This window comes from Nematolebias whitei, chromosome 6 (genome assembly GCF_014905685.2).
Source record: "Nematolebias whitei isolate Nwh7 chromosome 6, NemWhi1, whole genome shotgun sequence".
In the NCBI taxonomy this organism is placed as follows: Eukaryota; Metazoa; Chordata; class Actinopteri; order Cyprinodontiformes; family Rivulidae; genus Nematolebias; species Nematolebias whitei.
In genome coordinates, this window is record NC_056503.1 from 44,564,114 (window position 1) to 44,582,609 (window position 18,496).

General features: G+C 43.5%; 1 protein-coding gene across 2 annotated transcripts; it reads left to right on the forward strand.

Moving 5' to 3' along the window:
• Positions 1–1,516: 1,516 nt before the first annotated feature.
• On the forward strand, positions 1,517–16,522 carry rsf1a (remodeling and spacing factor 1a). Of its 2 annotated transcripts, none has more exons than XM_037677652.1 (18): positions 1,517–1,684; positions 3,733–3,824; positions 3,933–4,025; positions 4,116–4,321; positions 4,409–4,521; positions 4,738–4,842; positions 5,251–6,562; positions 7,780–7,978; positions 8,080–8,304; positions 11,053–11,157; positions 11,269–11,348; positions 11,426–11,474; positions 11,718–11,827; positions 12,051–12,115; positions 13,202–13,379; positions 13,447–13,667; positions 13,764–13,961; positions 15,697–16,522. In XM_037677652.1, the coding sequence occupies exons 1-18, from the start codon at positions 1,531–1,533 to the stop codon at positions 16,425–16,427; spliced, it is 4,236 nt and encodes a 1,411-aa protein (XP_037533580.1). In that variant the 5' UTR covers positions 1,517–1,530; the 3' UTR covers positions 16,428–16,522. The 2 variants fall into 2 exon arrangements, with proteins under 2 accessions (XP_037533580.1, XP_037533581.1); XM_037677653.1 differs by having other exon boundaries at positions 7,804–7,978.
• Positions 16,523–18,496: the final 1,974 nt, after the last annotated feature.

Consider the following 18,496-nt stretch of genomic DNA (forward strand, 5'->3'; position numbering starts at 1 on the left):
GATGTACATTTACAACTAATTAACTTTTGAGGTCAGTCTGATTCAAGATGGCCACCACACAGTTATTTTACTAAAAAACTGAATATTATATATGTCAATCAGTTTTGCATCAGCTAAACGCCGATGTGGTGGTAGCTGAGCGTTATCCTGACGCTTACTGTGTGACATCTGGCAGTTTTGTGCATGACATTATTTTTAATGTTTGAACAAAACTGTTCGAACTGTGTAATTTCTTATAAAATGATTTTAATTTAAAACTCTGGGATGAAAGGTGGCAGGCGATATGCATTCATTTAAGGACTGCTACTTGAAACTCTCAATATCAGATATCCAAGTTCATCCTTAATGCACCATTTCAAAACCAAAGGGATGCTTTTTTCAAACAGGAAGTTGGTCCCAGCAGTTCTTCCTCTGATTTTATCCTCAAATGGTGTCCCCATTGAGTTTGTTGATTCCTATAAATATTTGGGTATCTTGGTCGACTCACATCTCTCTTTTAAGCTTCATGTGGAAAACTTGATAAAGAAACTGAAAGTTAAACTGGGTTTCTTTTTCAGAAACAAATCCTGTCTAACCCTGAATGCTACAAAACGCCTTGTATCTGTGACTTTCCTTCCCTCAATTGATTATGGTGATATTGTTAACATGAACGCTCCTACAAGAACCCTGCAGATGTTGGATGCTGTCTATCATGGTGCACTAAGATTCATAACTGGCTGTAATTATCGTACCCACCACTGCACCCAGTATTCACTGGTTAACTGGACATCATTAACTTCACGCAGACTCTCTCACTGGTACATTTTCATCTTTAAATCACTTCTTGGTCTGCTGCCTTCATACATCTCCTCCTACATGTCTCTGCGTGAGTGCAGCTACGGAGTGCGCTCTCAGGACATTATTACCTGCAGTGTTCCCTCAGTGAGAACTGAACTAGGCAAAAGGGCCTTCTCCTACTCCGCTCCTGTTTCCTGGAATATCTTACAAAAAGATTTGAAGCTCTCGACCTTGACCTCTCTAAGTGTCTTTAAGAATCTGTTGGACTCCTGGCAGGGACCAATGCAGACATGTTCCTGTTTTTAGTTTTCTACATTTGTCTTAGAATCTAGCTGTTTTTTTTGTTTTGTTACCTTTTCCTTTTAGCCATCCTATTTGTTAAAAAAAAAAAACTAAAAAAAAAACTGTAGTATGCTTTTCTTATAACTGTTTATTGTTGTTGCTGTTGTCCATTGTTGTCATCTTTCTTTGTTGAAATCAGGTCTCTCTTGTAAATGAGTCCTCGAGGCTCAATGGGATTTACCTGTAGAAATAAAGGTTGATTGATTGATTTCTGACTTCCTTTTTTTTTTTTTTTTTTAGCACAAACGCGCTCAGCCGTGGCATTTATTTTGAAAGCCTCTCCCGGAAGCTGCCCGCTCTCCAACTGTTTGATGACGCCGGCAGCTCCTTCACTGCCTCCATTCATTTCATTCGCGCGCCGCCGCATCCGAGCAGCGAGCCCTCCCCTCCTGCTTCTCTCCGCCTGGAAAGATGGCTGCTCCGGCGGTGGTGAGAAGCTCCGGCCCGCCGCTCTGCCCGAGCTTCGCGGAGGTCTGCTCGTTCCTGGAGAGGTACGGACCGGCGCTGGACCTTCCCGAGATGACTTTCCCGCAGATGGAACGATATCTGCGCGACACCGCGGCAGGTGAGAGGTCGGCAGAAGTGGCAGGAAAGAAAGCTGCGACACTCGCCGAAGAAGGGGCCAGCTCCACGACCATCATCATCATGGTGATGATGAGGAGCGGGATGGAAAATGTTGCGTTTGGTGACCCGCACTTTGAGCCGTTAATTTACCGTTAATGACTCGGGTGGGAGTCAGTTTTCCTGGACAAGCAGGTAGTTTTGTGAGGAAAAATATGGAAAGACTTGTGTATTAAAGTTTGGGGAAACGGAGACACCCAGGAGCGCAACGTTCGGCACCATGTTTTGCTCGGTACCAGGTCGTCCCTAACGTTGACCGGCTGATCTTTTAAACTTGATGGTGATGCGGCTCCGACCACACGCAGACAACCGGTTAGCTCCGGAGCCTCGTCAGGTGGAATTTTTTTCACCGGCCTTCCCTCACAGCCGGTTCCCGGTGTCACACGGGGTCCCTGTGCGGGCACGAACATTACATGATCACCCCAGTCGGTGTCTTTCACGGCTGTCAAAACGCAGAAAGCGATGTTCTCCGAAAACACTCTGGATGTTGTTTTTTCGGAAGGGGGTAAAAACCTGGACATGCGCATTAGCCACTAGCTAACAAGCTAGCTTCAAAGATTCGTTCAAGTTTTCCACGAAATTAGAAGATCTACTAATAACTCAACACATTATCTTTTAGGAATGAAAATTATTAGTGGTTTAATTGTTAGTTAAAAACGGGGTTTGCCTCTCTTGCTTCTTAACTATGTAGTTAATGGTGGTGTAGCGCCGATAACGTATGTTTTATTTCTTAAAATGAAATCAAACGTAACAGCTAATGTATTTACTGTAGACCACTGCCTTGTTTCTCTGGCATGTCCTCGGACGTAATTAACATTATTTTTTTCCTGGTCTGAACTCTGAATCCTAGTTTAAAAGACAAAAATTTGGCGAACCAGAACAGAAAACTGGAATGTCCCACAAAATTAACGGCTCAATAAACGCCCCACGTTATATCGTGCATAAAAAAACATTTTAATTAGTTCGGTTTTCAAAACTATAATGCGTCTATTACGTTATTGAAATTATGATGTTTATAATAATAATGACTAATAATATAATAATAGCTGTTTATATAATTTATAATTAACCCAAATCTATAAACGTGATGGTTTATCTTTGTTTTTGTCTTGTGTGATGCAGTTTTAAAACTATTATTTAGTTACATTTGTCTGTTTATGTTTTTGTATTGTAATACAGTAAAAATACTAATTTACAAGTAAAAGCCCAGCATTTAAAAGTCACTCATGTTGTACTTTTTATTATGAAAAAGAGTTCCTAAAGTACAAAAGTCAAAGGTTTGGAATCTTGTAAAGTGTCGTTTATTTAGCTTTTAAGTGATAATTAAACTGTTTTAAAATCTTGCTCATGCTTGCAGCAATTTGCTGTTGTAGTTGATCAAGGTGTAGGTTCTTTATTAATTTTGCATGATTCATCCTAATCTTGTTTTGTCTTTTTTAATTTGTATTCGGCTGCAGAAGAATTAAAACATGAATGTCAAGAAAGAAATAAGTGCAATCTTTAAGTTAAAAGTCTGTCATGGTGATTAAAAAATCACCTGTTATTAAAGACATTGCTCCTTTTTTCGCTAGCATATTATCTTAAAGACAGCTCAGTATTTTTTATTAATATCTGTAACTGCTTTTTGTTTAAATTAATCAACAGATGTCCTCAAAACGCAACAATTTAAACAAATTATATTTATTATATTAAATATTCTTGATGCAGATATGATGAGTTTTGTTTAATAAAATTAGTTTACTTGAAGTCTTACATTTTATATAGCAATATCCTGTTTTAAATTGTCTGTTGTCCCTTAAAAAGTAAATAAGAGAAAATTTAGACCTTATTTTTCTCCACATCTTTGTTTGGAGTAATTTATTGTAAAGGTTCAAAACCAGCTGGAACAACTCTGACTTTACTGTCGAGTTCAAGGGATTTTGAGTGGAGTGAATGTTTGTTGGAAAAATCTGTGTTAATTTCAATTTTCATAATCATGTTGTGTGTTTTTAGTTCCTAAACCTCTGGTGGATCTTCATGTGAAGCTGCTCAGAAAACTGGGGAAGTCTGTGACCACCGACCGCTGGGAGAAATACCTGGCTAAGGTGAGAAGCGTTTGTTTCCACGTTTGAAATGAGGCAAACTTCTGCTTTTTATATGATTTAAAGTATTAAATGTTTTCACCTGACTGAAACGATTCTAATGTCCCGCAGGTTTGTCAGGAGCTGAACAGCACGTGGGCCTGGGAGCTGGAGCAGAAGGGGTACCAGGAGATGTCTATGGAGTGCAAGTCCAGCATCCTGAAGGTAAAACCCTCATTGTCAACGTGAACCACCGTGAAACGGATCATCTGGGTGCTGTAGAACATTTACCTTCCTCTGTCTGGTTGTTGTTAGTATCTGTGTGAGTGCCAGTTTGACGACAACCTGAAGTTTAAGACGGTGGTCAACGACGAGGACCCAGAGAAGATGCGTCTGCAGCCCATCGGCCGGGACCAGCTGGGCTTGATGTACTGGCTGCAGCTGGACCAGGAGCAGAACATCCGGCTGTACACGGAGGAGCAGGACGATCTGGACGGGTCCACCTGGAAGTGCATCGTCAGGTTGCACTTTTGTCTCGCGACTCACAAAAACGTCTTTAGTTGTTTTGTTTTTTCCTCTGGCGGTCTGATCAGCATCCATCTTCACAGGACCCGCAACGACCTGGCTGAAGCTCTGGAGCTGCTGAAGGCTCAGATAGAACCGAACCAGAGTCAGGACCAGAACCAGGCTGCAGGTGACACTCCTGCAGAGAAACAAACCGGTTCGTTGGACAAATCAGCAGATTTTATTTTTTACAATTAGCGGTTAAGTTGAAGCTTTTACCAGAGAGAAAACGTAAATGCGACCACGAAATCATCTTAGAAACGGAAACGTATTTTAAAGTTCAAAGGCTGAACAGTCCAGTTTTTCATGTCCAAATTGTTTGCTTTAATAAATAACTGGGTCTGTAGTTTGACGTTTTGGTTTTGATTCTCAGGTGAAAACGACTTTGGAATCAGCGACGCCAAACTCCTCACAACTACCAAGGAAGAAACTGACGATAAGCTGAACCTTGTTAAGGAAGAGAAACCATTCAAGCAAGGTAGCCACGTTTTATTTTACTGTAATATAAAAATAAATCATGGGTAGAATGTGCTGTGACAGGAAGTCAGAGAAGAGGAGGTTGGGTTTATTTAATAGTAAAAAAAATCCAACCAAACACTAAATGTTTTCTGTGCCTGAAATGGTTGATTTCTGAACTCTTGTGAATCTCGATCCTTAAAGCACAAAGTGACCACAAAGGAAAACCATAAAGAAACAAAAATATGGTCATGAAATTAAAAAAAAGATGCAAAATATTGACATAATTTACAGCTGTTGGTAGAAAACATCAGTCTTTCTTTTTGGTAAGTCAATCTGCTCATGCTGTGTTCCCTCTCTCCTCGATGTTTGTAAAAGTGTAACTGTTTGTATTTTTAATTTATTGTTTTGTTTGTTTGTTTGTTTTCAGGGGTGAAGCAGGAGGAGGTGCCACCCGTCAAACAGGAAAACCCAGAATCTACGATGATGGACAGAAAACCATCTGCCTTCGATAACCGCGTCAGCACCATCACCGCCGTCAAATCAGAACCCGGGGACGCCACCACTCCAAAAGATGCAGTTCCCATCGTCATGGCAACCACAGTGAGCTTGACTAAGCTCAGCAAGGACGAGGAAGCAAAGTTGGCCGTCGTCAGGAGCAACCAGCAGGCCAAGATACCTCTGAAGAAGAGGGACCTTAAGCTTGCTGACAGCTTCCATAGCAACCACCTTAACAACAGCAGCAGCATCATCGTGTGTAACCCCGCAGCGATCAGCAGCAAAGACGGGAAGCTGCTCAACTCGTTAGGACCCCAAGGAGGTCCGGCGTCTTCACAGCAGCAGGTCGTCATGGCGCCCAGGCAGGAACTGACTAACGGAAGAGCTTCTCACCTGCCTCACAAAGAGGGACAAAACGGGGTCATGGGGGTCACAGGGCAAGTTGTTGGTCACGTTGGGGTCATCCGCAGCCCCTCTGAGTACCACAGAGCCCCGTCTGCCGGGCAGCAGGAGCAAAACGGGCCGAGTTCAGAACCCTGTGGGCCCAGGGCCGTGGAGGAAGATAAGGAGGTGGGTCGACAGTCGGTGCTGGTAAGGAAGGGACTGACTGGACCGGAGGCGACACCAGCAGCTACATTCCTTCCTCCTGACCCAGCGACGGAGGATCAGAAGTGTGGAAAGCTGCAGTCATCATCTCAGAAACCCGACGGACCTCCTGAAGCTGAGGAGAGAAAAGTGGGTTCTGTTGGCGTCCCCTCTGTGTCTTCAGTCACCATAGGGAAGACGGACAAAGACCAGGACAAAAACACAAAGGAGTCAGGAGAGAGTCGTCGACAGAAAGACGAGGATCCAGAGAAGCTGGGGAAGGAAGCACCGGAGCGTCATGTGTCCGCAGGGGTCAAAGGTGATCCAGGAAACAATTCAGGAAGAGGTGACTCAAAATTAAGCTGTACAGTTTTATCTCTAAAGATAAAGAAGTGGGATAAAATGGACCAACCGGGGCTCAACGGTGGGCTGGCGGGCCGGGTCAGGGTGAAGAGCAGTGGGGCCGGATCGGAGCAGAAACAGGGTCCTCTGGAGGAGGCCTCCTCCGAGCTCCAGAAAGAAGGGATCCGCTTAAAAATCAAGATTCCTCCCCACCGGAGAAACAAGCTGAAGAAGAAAGGAGGAAAAGAGGAGGAGGAGAAAGAGCGGGAGGTGCATGAGGAAGGGAGGTCACTGAGGAGATCCGCGAGGATCTGCAGGTACGTGAGGACGACCAAAACAAGCGCAGGACTAAAAATGAGCGTTTTCTGTCAAAATACAGCTTGAACTCTGAGCCCCGACTGACTGCTGAGGCCTGTTAAAGCAGCCGAAACAGAGTTGTGATCAGAACATTAGCTAAAATTAGAAAATCTGAAGCCAAAGACAAAGCCAGCTGAACATTAGCTAAAAGATAAAACCAACAGAGCAGTAGCTTAAAGCCAAAAGTAGCAAAATGGTAGCTAAACAATAGACTAGTAAAACAGGAGCTAAAGGTTAAACCCAACAAAATCGTAACTACCTGTAAATGCAAAAACGTAGCTAGAAGCTAAAATTAGCAGAACAGTTACTAAAATCTAAAGCCAGCAAAACAAAAAGTACAAAGTTAAATCAAAGTTTCTTAAAACTATAACATAAACAGTAGCTAAAAGCTAAAATTAGCAGAACAGTTGCTAAAAGCTAAAACCATCAAAACTAGCTAAAATCTGAAAAAGTTGCATAAAGCTAAAACTGGCATCACATGAGTTAAATCTAACAAAACTGGTAAAACAAGCTAGAAGCTAAAACTGATGGATCAGTAGCAGCTAAATTTAGCAGAAGTGGAGCTAAAAGCTAAAAATGAAACGAGTATGCTGAATTGGATTTCAAAAAGCACAAATGTTTTTAAGGATTGATAGAAATCTTGATGCATTTCTTGTTGGTAAGAAGTAAATAAAGTGAATTTACAGAAACTAAAAGTCACAGCTGTAATGTCCTGAATGAGCTAAAAGTTTTGATACGACTGGCTGAGTGGTTAGAGCAGTCGTCCTCCATTGCAAGAGTCGGGGGTTCGAATCCACCAGCAGTCACATGCTGAAGTGTCCCTGGGCAAGACACTGAACCCCTCGTAGTCTCTGATGTGTGTCCCATCAGTGTATGAATGTGATAAAGCTCTGATTAGTCTCTTTGTTCAATTAGCGTTGTAGAGATCTAGTATAGAGCTGTATGAATGGGTAAATGAGGCACAGATTGTTGTAAAGAGCTTTGAGTATCTTGAAATAAGATAGAAAGGTGATATATATGTACAGTCCATTTAAATATCTGAAGTAGTTAATCCAAAATGTGTTTGTAAGAAACTACAACGCAAACAACAAAATGTGATCGCTGACTGTTTTGATCTCAGCTTCGGCTCATTCTCACGTCAGATTCATCCCATCTGAACCTTTTTTTTTTCTTGAAGATCATCTGCTTTGCCAAACTGCAGGCCGAGCTCGAAGGCGGCTGAGAGTCAGAGGAAGAAGCCGCAAAAAAAACAGGCGGCGCCGGCCAAGGCGAAGGAGGAAGAGGAGGCAGAGGAGGAAGGAGACGACGAGGAGCACGGCTCACCTGCAGCGAAAGACAGAAAAGCTGGGCCTGCTGGGAAATTTATCAAACGAAGGGTAAAACCCTAAACTGTGATCTGAAAACAGATACTTTATTTTAAAATTTGTTTATTTCTCTGCTCGTTTGCCTTTATGACTTAGTTTTCCGTGTCTTTCAGGGAAAACGGAGACACGGACGACCTCGATGGACCAACATTCGCCCAAAGAGACGCAGACCCAACGAGGAAGAGGAGGGGGAGGACCGAGGGAGGAAACGAGGAGAGGATGAGGACGAGGACGAAGAGGAAGGAGCGAGCCACTCTGAGGAAGAATCGTGTAAATCGGAGCAGATTCCCAGCGAGGACGCCTGCACTCACTGTGGCCTCCCAAACCATCCAGAACTGGTGAGAGCTCATAACGCAAAGACAAAATATTTTTCTGGAGGCGTGTTCATATTCAGCCGCTCTGAGTCGATACGTTGTAGAACCACCATTTGGTCTTTCGGGGTTTGTTTCCACCCGATTTTCACAAAACTGGCATTTTAGCTCGTTCTTCGCAAAATGGCTCAAACTCCGATTGGATGGAGAGGGTCTGAACAGCAGTTTTAATGTCCTGCCACTGATTGGACTCAGGTCTGGCCTTTGACTGCCCCATTCTAACACAAACAGGCTTTGGTCCGACCCGCTCCATTGTAGATCTGGCTGGATGTTTCTGGTCGTTGTCCAGCTGGAAGGGGAACTTCAGCATGTTCTCTGTCTTGTGTTTATCTCCTTCCATCCTCTCATCAACTCTAAACAGATTCCCTGTTCCTGTTGAAGCATCCCCAGAGCATGATGCTGCCTCCTCTATGTTTCACAGTGGAGATGGTGTGTTCAGGGTTCTGTACAGTGGTAGTTTGGTCTGATCTGAGCAGAGCAGCTTCTTCCACACGTTTCTTGTGTTCCTACATGACTTGTGTTCTTCTTGACGTTTGTCCATAAAGGACAGGTTTGTGGAGTTTCCCCACTAATGGTTGTGCCGTGGACAGATTCTCCCACCTGCTTTGTGGACTTCTGGTGGTCCTGCAGAGTTATCACTTGGTTTCTTGGCTGCTTCCTGTTTAATGCTCTCCTGGCAGTTGAGGAAGACAGTTTGCCGTTGTGCCATATTTTTCCATCTTCAGATTTTGGATTGAGCAGAGATCTACGAGATGTTCAAAGCTTAACCTGCTTTAAACTTCTCAGCAACTTTATTAGTGTGTTCCTTGATGTGCGACTGTGGCTGAGTGGTTAGAGCAGTCGTCCTCCAATGCAAGAGTTGGGGTTTGAATCCACCAGCAGTAACATACCGAAGTGTCCCTGAGCAGGACACTGAACCCCTCATTGCCTCCGATGTGTGTCCCATCGGTGTATGAATGTGATAAAGCTCTGATTATTCTCTTTAGAATGATTTGTTCAAGTAGCTTTGTAGGTGTATAGTGGAGTGCTGTGTGAATGGATAAATGAGGACAGATTGTGTTGTAAAGAGCTTTGAGTGTCTTGATAAGACAGAAAGGCGCTGTATAAGTACAGTCCATTTACCATTTCCTTGGTCGTCATCAGTGGTGGGCTCAGTTCCGCTAACAGTGAAGCTAACTTTGAATACTGTTAGCGGAAGTAGCTCCTACTAAATTTGTATCTGGTACATTCATCCATTATCTTTTACCCACTTCTTCCATTTTGGGTCACTGGTGCCCATTTCCAGCAATTGGGGCGGGGTACACCCTGGACGGTTTACAGGTCCGTCACAGGGACACATAGAGACAAACAAGACAAACAAACATTCTCTCTCTCACTTACACCTAGGGACAATTTAGAGTTACCAATCAGCCTAACATACATGTTTTTGGTCTGTGGGAGGAAACCGGAGCACCCGGAGAAGACCCACACATGCACGGAGAGAACATGCAAACTCCACCCAGAAAGGCCCCCGGACCAGGATTTGAACCAGGGACCTGCTCGCTGAGAGGCAGCAGCTCTACCAGTTGTGCCACCGTGCTGCCCCTGGTACATTCAAGTCTGAATTTGTTTTAAGACAGTTCTCCGCACCAAAAACATCCAGTACGATGGTGATTTTCATGGAGCGATGCAATGTAGAGATGAGCAAAGCTAAGCACCACTCGGTGACGTCACCACATGGTGCTTTTCCCCTCTCATACCTACCGCAAACAATTTCTGACTCATAGTGTCAGTTTATAGCAAAAAACAGAGACTTTATCATGAACAAAGCATGCTGGGGAATGTTCTCAGTCATCCAGAACACGGTAAATCCAAAAAACGGTTAAAGAAACAACTGGACTTCTGTTCTGTAGCTGAAGATGTTTCGTTTCTCATCCCAGGAGTTTTCTCAAATCAATGAAATGAGAGTGTGGGGTTCGAGTTATGAAGCTGAGGTGTTCTCTAAGCTGGATTCACATGCAGATTGTCCTCTCACTCCTCACAACAGAGGTTCGTTAGGGTCTTTGTTAGTCTAACTCACAGATGGGCCACTGTGCTCACATGAATGAAGGTTTTGAAAATGACCAGGTCGTTTTCACTCCTACCAAGACCTTCATTTGAGTTGTGTTCACTTACAACGTTGTCACATTACAGTCTTACTGAGTCAGCAACAGCAGTGGATGATAAAAGTTAGCGCTTTAGCATTAGCTTCCGCTAACTTTTTGGTTAGCTGTGCCCACCGCTGGTTGTCATGATGCTGTTTGATCCCAGATGTTCAGGGACAAAACAGCTGGATTTGTGCTGAGATTATTAACATTCTTAGGTGGATTCTGTTCGCTGATTAAGTGACTCCTGGTTGCTCTGGATTTGAGTTCATGGTATCAGAGTAAAGAAATGCAAGCCACATGTTTCAGATTTATATTTAAAGGGGTCTGTAATACTTTTTCATAGTAACATATTGTAAATGAGTCCAAAAGGTTCAATGGACTGTGTAAATAAAGGTTGAATGAATCTTGGTCGTTTAAAAAAAATGAGCAGAAGCTGCAGAATATTGTTGCAATCAGCAGTTTTTTTTTTAACAGGTCTGAGCCATTTATGGTGATTTCACTTGAAGATGTAAGAAAATCCGCCACATAAAACCCGTCCAGAGGCTCGGAGCGTCACGTCGTCGCTGTGTTCTTGTGTGCGTTTCCTCAGATCCTGTTGTGTGACTCGTGTGACAGAGGATACCACACGGCCTGCCTGCGGCCGCCGCTCATGCTGATCCCAGATGGAGAATGGTTCTGTCCCCCGTGTCAACATGTGAGCTGCAGAGAAGATAACAGATAACGCCTTTAAAAACGTGGTTATGGTTTATTATTAAATTAATCTTCTGTATAGTTTAAACGATGGACGGTGGTTTTCCTCTTTTAGAAGATGCTGTGTGAGAAACTGGAGGAGCAGCTGCAGAATCTGGACAGCGCTCTGAAGAAAAGAGAGCGAGCGGAGAGAAGGTAAACGCACCGAACCATCTTCTCGACTGTTACAAAATTACAACGAATATAGAAATGTCCTTTTCTTGTTCCTCTAGGAGGGAACGTCTGGTGTACGTGGGCATCAGCGTGGAGAACATAATTCCTGTAAGTGAAGTTTTACGTACGAGGTGAACCTCCAGATTTGGGCTTCAAAGTTTGTTTTGTAGTAGTTTTAATATTTTCATCATTTTAGAACCAGACATCAGAACTACCTTAACGTGTCCAGCTGCAGCTGATGGAAGCACTTTTGGTTTTTGTTTATTTACAAGTTTAAAAGCTTGAACCATGTCTGATTTTACAGGGATGAGTGGAGTTTTTATTACAGTGACAGTAAATCACCTTTTTCAGGAGGGAGAGGAGGACGAAGAGGAGGAGAAAACCGTAAAGCCCAAAGATTCCAAAAAGAGCAAAAATCTGGGGAGAAGATCGACCAGAACCAGAAAACACATCAGCTACAGGTGGGTCAGGAGGTTGAAGCAGCTGCTTAGAGGCATCTTGTCTCGTTTAGGAGAAACATCTGTTTTATATTTAACCATGGTTGCATGGAGCTGGGATTACGGTTCATGTCTGCTGCGTCTGTTGGTGGGTGCAGACGTGTTCGTGTGTAAAATCTGCCGTTCACCAACTTTAACCTGTGAACTGAAACGTGAAGCGGTCTGTGAAACGCTCGCTCTGCTGCAGGTTTGATGACTTCGATGATGCCATCGACGAGGCGATCGAGGAGGACGTCGGAGACCTCTGTGCAGGTGAGTGGACCACCAGGAAGAGTTTAATCTTAATCTACTTTTAATCCTCATGTTCTGTGAACAAACTGAATTCTGAGGCGACGTGACTCTGAACAAGCTGAAGCTGAGGGGTTAAAGTTAAAACAAGAAGGACAAAAATGAAATTAGCTAAACTATAGCTTATCATTTGTCAAAAATTTAGCTACAAGCAAAAATAGCAAAACTGTAGCTGAAGCTAAAAAAAAAAAGGAAAGCTGTAATTGAAAGCAAAACTTTGCAAAACGGTAACGAAAGCTACATTTTGCTCAACTGCAGCTAAAGGCTAAAACTAGCAAAACTTTAGCTAAACATGAAAATAACAAACTTGCTAAAAGCATAAAAATATACAAATGTATGTCTGAGAGCTAAAATGAGGGGGAAACGTAGCTAATTGCTAATTGTAGCAACATTGTAGCTAAAAGTTGAAATTAAAACTATTGCTACAAGCTAAAATGAGTAAAACAATAGTCACAGGCTAAATGTAGCAAAGCCATAGCTAAAAGCTAAAATAGACAAAATATCTCAAAGCTAAAATAGAGAAAAACTTTTGCTAAAAGCTAATTGTAGTGAACTTGTAGCTAAAAACTAAATATAGCAAAACAATTGCTAAAAGATAAACATGGCAAATCTAGCTACAGGTTATTTGTTGCACAATTGTAGCTAAAAGCTAAATTTAGCAATACAGTAGCAGATTTCAGACAATAATGTTTCTGAAGGAGTTGATGTTAATCTATTTTGTGGGTAAATATTTGTAAATAAAGATAATTCAAAAAGTCTAAAAGTTTCAAATACTAACAGTCAGAGCACTCATCTGCTGAATGAGCTAAAGGTTTTGATGAACAGCTAAAATAGGACAAAGTGCTGAAGTTTTGATTTGAAAAACATTCAGAAGAACAAACAAGCAGGAAAATAATGTTCATCCAACAGCAGGAGGGAGTTTTGACTCTTTAGACATAAAAGTAAAATCTTGGACTTCAAGAGGAACACGTCTCTGCAGCTCAAACTGTAGAGGTTGGAGGCAAAGACAAATAAACAAACTGAGGGTTTTCTATGTTTACTGGGATCCAGGAGGAGCAGGGAGGGGCAAGGACATCGCCTCCGTCCTCTCAGAGGACGGGAAGGACAGCCAGCGACCAATCAGAAACCAGACCCGATCGGCCAGGAACAGGAAGAGACGCCGACTGAACGACCTGGAGAGCGACAGCACGGCGGTGGAGAGCGAAGACGAGTTTCTGCTCAGTAACAGGTCAAAGGTGTCCCTTTAGAGTTCTGTCCTCCCCCCTGGACTCGTCTCACTCCTCTTCCTCTCACAGCTCGGAGGATGAGGAGTTCGGTGCATCGGGGGCAGATGATGACGGAGAGGAGGACGATGAGGATGCAGGCAGTGACGTGGGCAGCTGGGACAAAGGGCCCCGGCCCAGACGGGGGTTGAGAGGGGCACCAAAATATAAACCAAAGAGGACCCAACGCCGGGGCAGGAGACGGCGGCGAAGACGCTCCACTGAGGAAGAGGAGGACACCGATATAGATATGGGTGGGTGCCTGAAGAGCTTCATCTCATCAGAACGTAGAACTTGAATTGTTTTCTAACCCTGATTCAAGTTTTATTAAAGATTTATTTTCCCGTCAGACTCGGATCAGTTCAGCGACATGACCGACAGCGACGCCGAGAAAAAAAGACGGGGCTTGAGGCGGGGCCAGCATCAGCAGGTCAACTACCGCGAGACCTCGGAGTCGTCCGACAACTCCAGGCCCTCCACCGAGCAGGTCAAGGTGAAACGCCGCGGCAGACCACGCAAAGAGCGCCTGTCAAGCGACTTCAGTGACGGTTAGTGTCTCTGATGTATTTTCTTTAAGGAACTTATTGCAAAATATAAAGTAGAATATAAAGAGATTAAATCTAATACTTTGAAAGAGTTCACTTCAGTAGTTTTCCATATATACTGATATGCAAATTTGAAGTATCTTCCTCCTTTGCATACTTTACTCAACAAATCTGCACGTAAATACGTATTTTTTGCCGTATAAGTTGCAAATTTATGCAAAAAGGTGCAAGTCCTGTGACTTATACACCGAAGCAACTGATATACGTTTTATTTCCCATATTTATCCCATTTTTGGCCGAGATCTGACAATTTCATTCATTCTGACATGGAAAATATTGAACACTACCATTTTCAGCCGCTAGAGGACCCTTGAGCAATTTGGCAAGCCAAGTATCTCATTAATAGGTAAAAGTGGCTGTTAATGAGGCACTTGTCTTGCCATAGAGGCCACCTTCATCTCGCTCCAGAACTGCTGGAGCAAACGTCAAATCAGCTGCATATCGTCACGCCGCCCAGGGGAAATGCAGCTGATTTGACCATTAAAGTGCATTTATTAAGGAAGAGTTCAAATGAGACACACCTTTACTATGACGAGCAAACAAATAATTATTTTTAAGTGCTAACCTTGTTAAATTCTTGTTTAAGTCCTCCCGTGCACGCTCCGGCGGCCGCCATTTGGCAACCAACAGATTTTCGGCAAAACACAAATTTTTGGCCCACGTTTCCAACTGGTCAGCGGTAACGCATAATAGATGCGACTTATACGGCGAAGCGACGTATTTATGTTTTTTTCCACTCGATTAGACATATTTGGACTGATGTGACTTATACAACGGTGCAACGTGTATGGCGGAAAGTATGGTACGTCTGAATTCATCAAACTCTTCTCCGTCTCAAATGGCCCCTCCATGGATGTCTTATTGGTCCATGTTTTGTCCCGTCGCGGAACATAAAGAGAGACGTGGAAATTTTAATTCGTCTGTCCAGGAATGTTGTGAGCACAATAACTTTAAACAACTGAGGTACCAACTCTGTTTTTGCTGTGTGGCTACATCTAGGCATAAGAAAGATTCTTTTGAAAATTGGGTTGTCACATCAAAATCCCAAATGGCCACCATCGTATATGTTTGTAAACCACCCGCTCCTATCATTTGAGGAAAATATGATTTCTAATTTTTATAATGCTTAAAAGCATAGTTTTCTCAAATCAGTGGGGTGGCCGAAGATTAATGTATGGGGGCCGAGGCCACCGTTGGCCACCCCTGGTTCCTCCATTGCACCTGGTGGTGGATAAAGTTGCTCCCTCCGTTCACCAGGATCCGTCACTCTGTGCTTGAACAGGAAAATAAAAAAGTCTACCTCTGTTCTTCCTCTTTCCCACTTGAACATCTTGCACCAAAAACATTTAGGTTTACTTGCATTGTTCAGTTACAACCCAGAAAAACACTCGCCTCGAAAACTACAAACATTCACTATTAAAATCCTTCAGCGACGGGCGTAGCGCTTGTTTTCAGTAACTTCGGCTGATGCTGCACATTAATAAACACGTTAGCAGCCGGTCCAAATATTTCTGCCTTCAGATGTTGATGTGAGCAAAATATCCTGTTCTTAGTTTATGATTTTATTTTTTTTTATTTGACCCGTCTTCAAAGACCTTTAACTTTTCTTAGTAACAAGCTTTTAAATCAGTTTTATCAAATCCTCTTCATTTGGACATCTGGATGTTCTTCCTTTTAGTGTCGCATTCATCTAAAGACTCAGAGGAAGAGGACGAGGAGGAAGATGACCAGAAGAGAGGGAAAAAGAGGAGAAGAGAGGAGCGGGAGGACCTGCGGGGTAGAAGGAGGAGAGAAAAGCAGAGAGGATACGAGGAAGAGAAGGACGCAGGAGAAGGAGGGAGAGTGAAGAAGAGGCAGCTGGAGAAGAACGACAAGAGGAGATTATCGCGGACAGAGAGGGAGGAGGAGGATCTGGAGAAGATGGGCAGGGGGAAGAGGAGGGAGATCCTGTCGCAGCAGCGGCGCCGACGGCTCGCTCAGATGCTGAAGAAACGACGACCTTCGACGGACGAGGACGAGGAGGAATCTGAGGATTCTGAATCTTCATCAGAAGAGGACCGTCCGATTCGTAAAAGACTCAACCGCATCGACTCCGATGACGAAGAGGACGAAGGACAGAAGGCGGTGAGTAAAAGGTCCTCGGCGGCAGAGAGGAGGGCCGGCAGGAGGAACGAAAGTGACGCTCAGGAAAAGGGGAGGGGCCGGAGCCCGTCCTCGTCAAACAGACATCAGGCCTCCAGAGGCCCAGAGAAGCCTGGGACTGGGAGTGCAACTGTGCCCCGGGACAGTGCAACCTCAAGCGGGCAGAAGCGGCACAACGGGCCCCTGCATGAGGATGAAGAGTACGAAGAGGAGGAGGAGGGCCAGTCGAGCTCAGTAAACTCGGTCCAGAACAGCCCTCGGTCATGATGGCTGCGCTCGTTTCAGATGCTCATCCCCCACAGACCACCTCTGAAATCGGACCCCCCTCTCATATTTCTTGCTGTTGTACCGTGGTAGAGTACCGATCACCGTCACACCATCCCAACGCAGACCGAGGCTCACCTGTTGGGCGGACCCGACGAGTCGGACCAAAACCTCCTGACGGGCTCGGTGTTCGTCTCGTGTCTGACTGAACCACAGAAACCTGACGGTCATCCCTGTACGGAGGAGTGCGTTTGTAGTGGACTGCATCTTCAAGCACTTCATCATTCTTGTAGCACCTAAAGGGATAGTTCAGATCTTTTGAAGTGAAGGTTTGTGGAACAGTTACAAACAGTTAGTATCTTACCTGTTGCAGACTCCAATCTCAGAGATTTCACAACCGTTAAGGCGAACGCTGTTTTATGAACCTTTACATTTTTTGTCAGTTTCACTTTATTTGATTATTCCTGGGGGGGCGGGGGGCGCATTCCTGCTGGAAGAGCCCCAGGCTGCATTAAAAGTGCTACAGCTAACTGCTGCTGCTATTTCAATTTGCAGATTTTATATAAATAACAGTGAAATGTGAAAACCGTGCCCTCGTTATGGGTTCTTTCTCTTAAGATATTTTTGAGGTTGTAGATGTTTTTTATGAAGGAGAATCTGTTCCCTCAGTTTAGAGAAATGTGCAGCAGGTGTTGTGTTCAGTTTTGTTTTCAGTTTGAAAGAGGAAAATGAGATTAAAAAAAAAAAGAATGAGACGAGGGTTTAGGGACCGTCCACAAACGGCAAAATCAGGAAATAATTATTATATTGGCGTTTTCTGTGTTTCCACCTAAACATCAAACGTGCGAGTCGTTCCAGCAGTCCAACTAGTTTTATTAAAATTTGTCCAACTTTTAAATAATTGCTTGCTATTAAACAGAATGTCTGTTAGCAAATCTGTGCTTCAGATTAACCAAACTGAGGGAACAGCTCAGATTAGCCGTTAGCTCGCCAGTCTGGTCGGGATTAATCTTCAATAAACAAGAGTTCATTTGTTCAGAACATTTCCCCAGAACCCACTTCAGAAGATCTAAAGTATCGTTTTAATATTCTGCCTTCGAGGGGAGTCGGTGTCAGAGCGAACACTTTGTATCCGATAAATCTGCACACGATCGTCCGTTTTACGTTTAGTCTTGTTAACAAACCGACTGGTGACGTTGAATTTGTTCAACAAAGTGCATTCAGGAAGTTTTAACTAGGGGTGCGCCGATTTCTAAAGAACCTGACCTGCCGATGCCGGTTTTGTTTTATAAGCGACACCGTCAGGTGTCGGGTCACCTTCAATTTTCCAATCCTATTTTATTGAAAAACATACCCTTGAACAATATCCTTCAAACAATACAAACTTGTTTTAACTGGCCATGAGGTAGTGCTCTGAAATAAACGAAGTTCAAACAATTGTTGAAATCAGTTTCTCATGTTTAAATCGGCCGATCGCCCCAAATTAAGAAAATGGGGGCCGATAAATCGGTGCACCTCTACTTTTAACCAATACCTAAAGTCTGGGAAATTATTGGCTAAACAACTAGAAAAATAGTAAATTAGTTGTTAGAAATCTGCACGGGAGTTTCCATTGGATGTGGATTCTTTAATAGAGTTGTAATAAAACCCTAAACTTATCAGTTTTATTAAAGTTTGGATCCAGAGTGTTCGTTTTCTGTTTCTCCCCACAGACTTCGACCTGGAGGGTTCACGCTTGCTGTAAATACTCTGCCTGTTCCTTGTAAGATAGTAGATGTTCCGATAGTCTTCTTGTAAAATATAGTCGTATATTTTCTATATTCTGAAGGTGAAGAGAGACGAGAGATCGGGCTGCGTTCAGCTTCACCCGCAGTCCGCTTGTTCCCTTCGAGTCTGCTGTGGAAAAAGAGCGAACATAAAAATAAAAAATGACGTTTAAACAAGTTTACTGAATATTTACAGATGGACGAGCCTAAACGTCGTACGGGAGATGCGTTAATGTGACTTTGTTCTTGTGTGGAGCCCCTTCATGTAAAATCAGCTGAATGCTGCTCGGCCTCTCTTAAAGGTTT